The sequence below is a fragment of the Papilio xuthus genome, unplaced genomic scaffold (assembly GCF_000836235.2).
Source record: "Papilio xuthus unplaced genomic scaffold, Pxut_1.1 DF825928.1, whole genome shotgun sequence".
NCBI classification, from domain to species: domain Eukaryota; kingdom Metazoa; phylum Arthropoda; class Insecta; order Lepidoptera; family Papilionidae; genus Papilio; species Papilio xuthus.
Genome location: NW_013532721.1, coordinates 1,342,932 through 1,344,387, shown reverse-complemented (window position 1 = coordinate 1,344,387; position 1,456 = coordinate 1,342,932). Strand labels below are relative to the sequence as shown.

Below are 1,456 nucleotides of genomic sequence, written 5' to 3'. Positions count from 1 at the left end.
TATACTTAAAGTTTTAGTTTAAAGTTTTAGTCCGATTCAAGTCTATTGATTTTTTAGTCTAAAACACACTTATGCAGCAAGCAGCGACATCTAGATCCTTAGAGACGAAAACGAGAGAAATCAATTATGAACAATTTTTATATTGTTGTATTCATCATGCATCTATCATGTTAATTAAACTAATCACGTTACAAACATTCGCAAAGTTTGAAATCATTTTACCGTTATTACCCGGTACTACCCAGTCTCAATTATCTGTGAGTTATAAAATCGCTACTCTTTGACATTTGGTCATCTTATCTATGTCACTAAATAAGAAATGACCTCAAAGTTTATGTTCCAGGTCATAAAATTTAAAAAGAAAATTCTATGTCATAGACAGTCTGTTTTGACAGATGACGGATGGTAAAATAATTGGTATTTGTTGCATTTGCATTATTTCATTGCACATTAAGTTAATTTCACATTTAAGTTAAGGTATCAGATTCAAATACCAACAAAAATTAATAAAAGTTTTGTTTTCGTATTCATAAAGATTATAAATCTGCAAAAATGAGTATGAGACCAGATGACCACCGTCGAAAATGGGACAAAGATGAATTTGAAAGAATCGCAACAGAACGATTGAAAGCAGAACTAGAAGAAGAGGAAGAACGCACCAAAAAGAAAGGTTTGGTAAATTTAATGAGAAAGTTTAATTAAACTTCATACATTTACAATATTAAAATTCAAATCCTTTTCAGCACCGCCAGTAAAAAGAGAACTCTTGAAGCAACGCGATTATAAAGTTGATTTAGATTCCAAACTAGGCAAAAGCGTCGTCATAACAAAGAACACTCCAACCTCTCAGTCTGGTGGGTACTACTGTAATGTTTGTGACTGTGTTGTCAAAGATTCCATCAACTTTTTGGACCACATAAATGGCAAAAAACATCAACGTAACCTTGGCATGTCCATGAAGATAGAGAGAAGTACATTAGACCAAGTAAGTGTATTATAGTTGGTTTCTGCGACCAAAATCCCTGTATGAAACATAGTCATATTTTATACAGGCATTTGGGTCTAAGAAATCAATAATTACTTGTTAATATTAATAATAAAGTTTCTAAATTTGTTATCTATAGATAGAAATAGATGTTATGACATTGAGAAAATTTGATTGAATTTATTAATTATTCTATATTACAGGTAAAAGCAAGATTCTCATTTAACAAACGTAAATTAGAAGAGAAAAAGCAAGATTATGAACTGGATACACGATTGAGGGAAGCTGCAGAAGAAGAGGCAAGGTTAAAGGAACTCCGCCGTGAGAGACGCCGTGATAAGAAACGCAAAATAGAGGAGACAGAGGATCCCGATGACAGCCCAGCTCAGTCAGAACTTGCACAAATAATGGGTTTCTCAGGTTTTGGAGGTTCAAAGAAGTGATTGTGTGTAATCATCCATTAATATCAGT

At 32.8% G+C, this 1,456-nt stretch overlaps 1 protein-coding gene across 2 annotated transcripts; it reads left to right on the top strand.

Moving 5' to 3' along the window:
• Nucleotides 1-326: 326 nt before the first annotated feature.
• Nucleotides 327-1,456, top strand: LOC106125297 (zinc finger matrin-type protein 2). 2 transcript variants are annotated; one of them, XM_013322424.1, is made up of 4 exons: nucleotides 327-417; nucleotides 536-670; nucleotides 744-985; nucleotides 1,189-1,456. In XM_013322424.1, exons 1-4 carry the CDS (start codon nucleotides 396-398, stop codon nucleotides 1,426-1,428), a joined length of 639 nt encoding a protein of 212 aa, XP_013177878.1. In that variant the 5' UTR covers nucleotides 327-395; the 3' UTR covers nucleotides 1,429-1,456. The 2 variants fall into 2 exon arrangements, with proteins under 2 accessions (XP_013177878.1, XP_013177879.1); XM_013322425.1 differs by having other exon boundaries at nucleotides 328-405.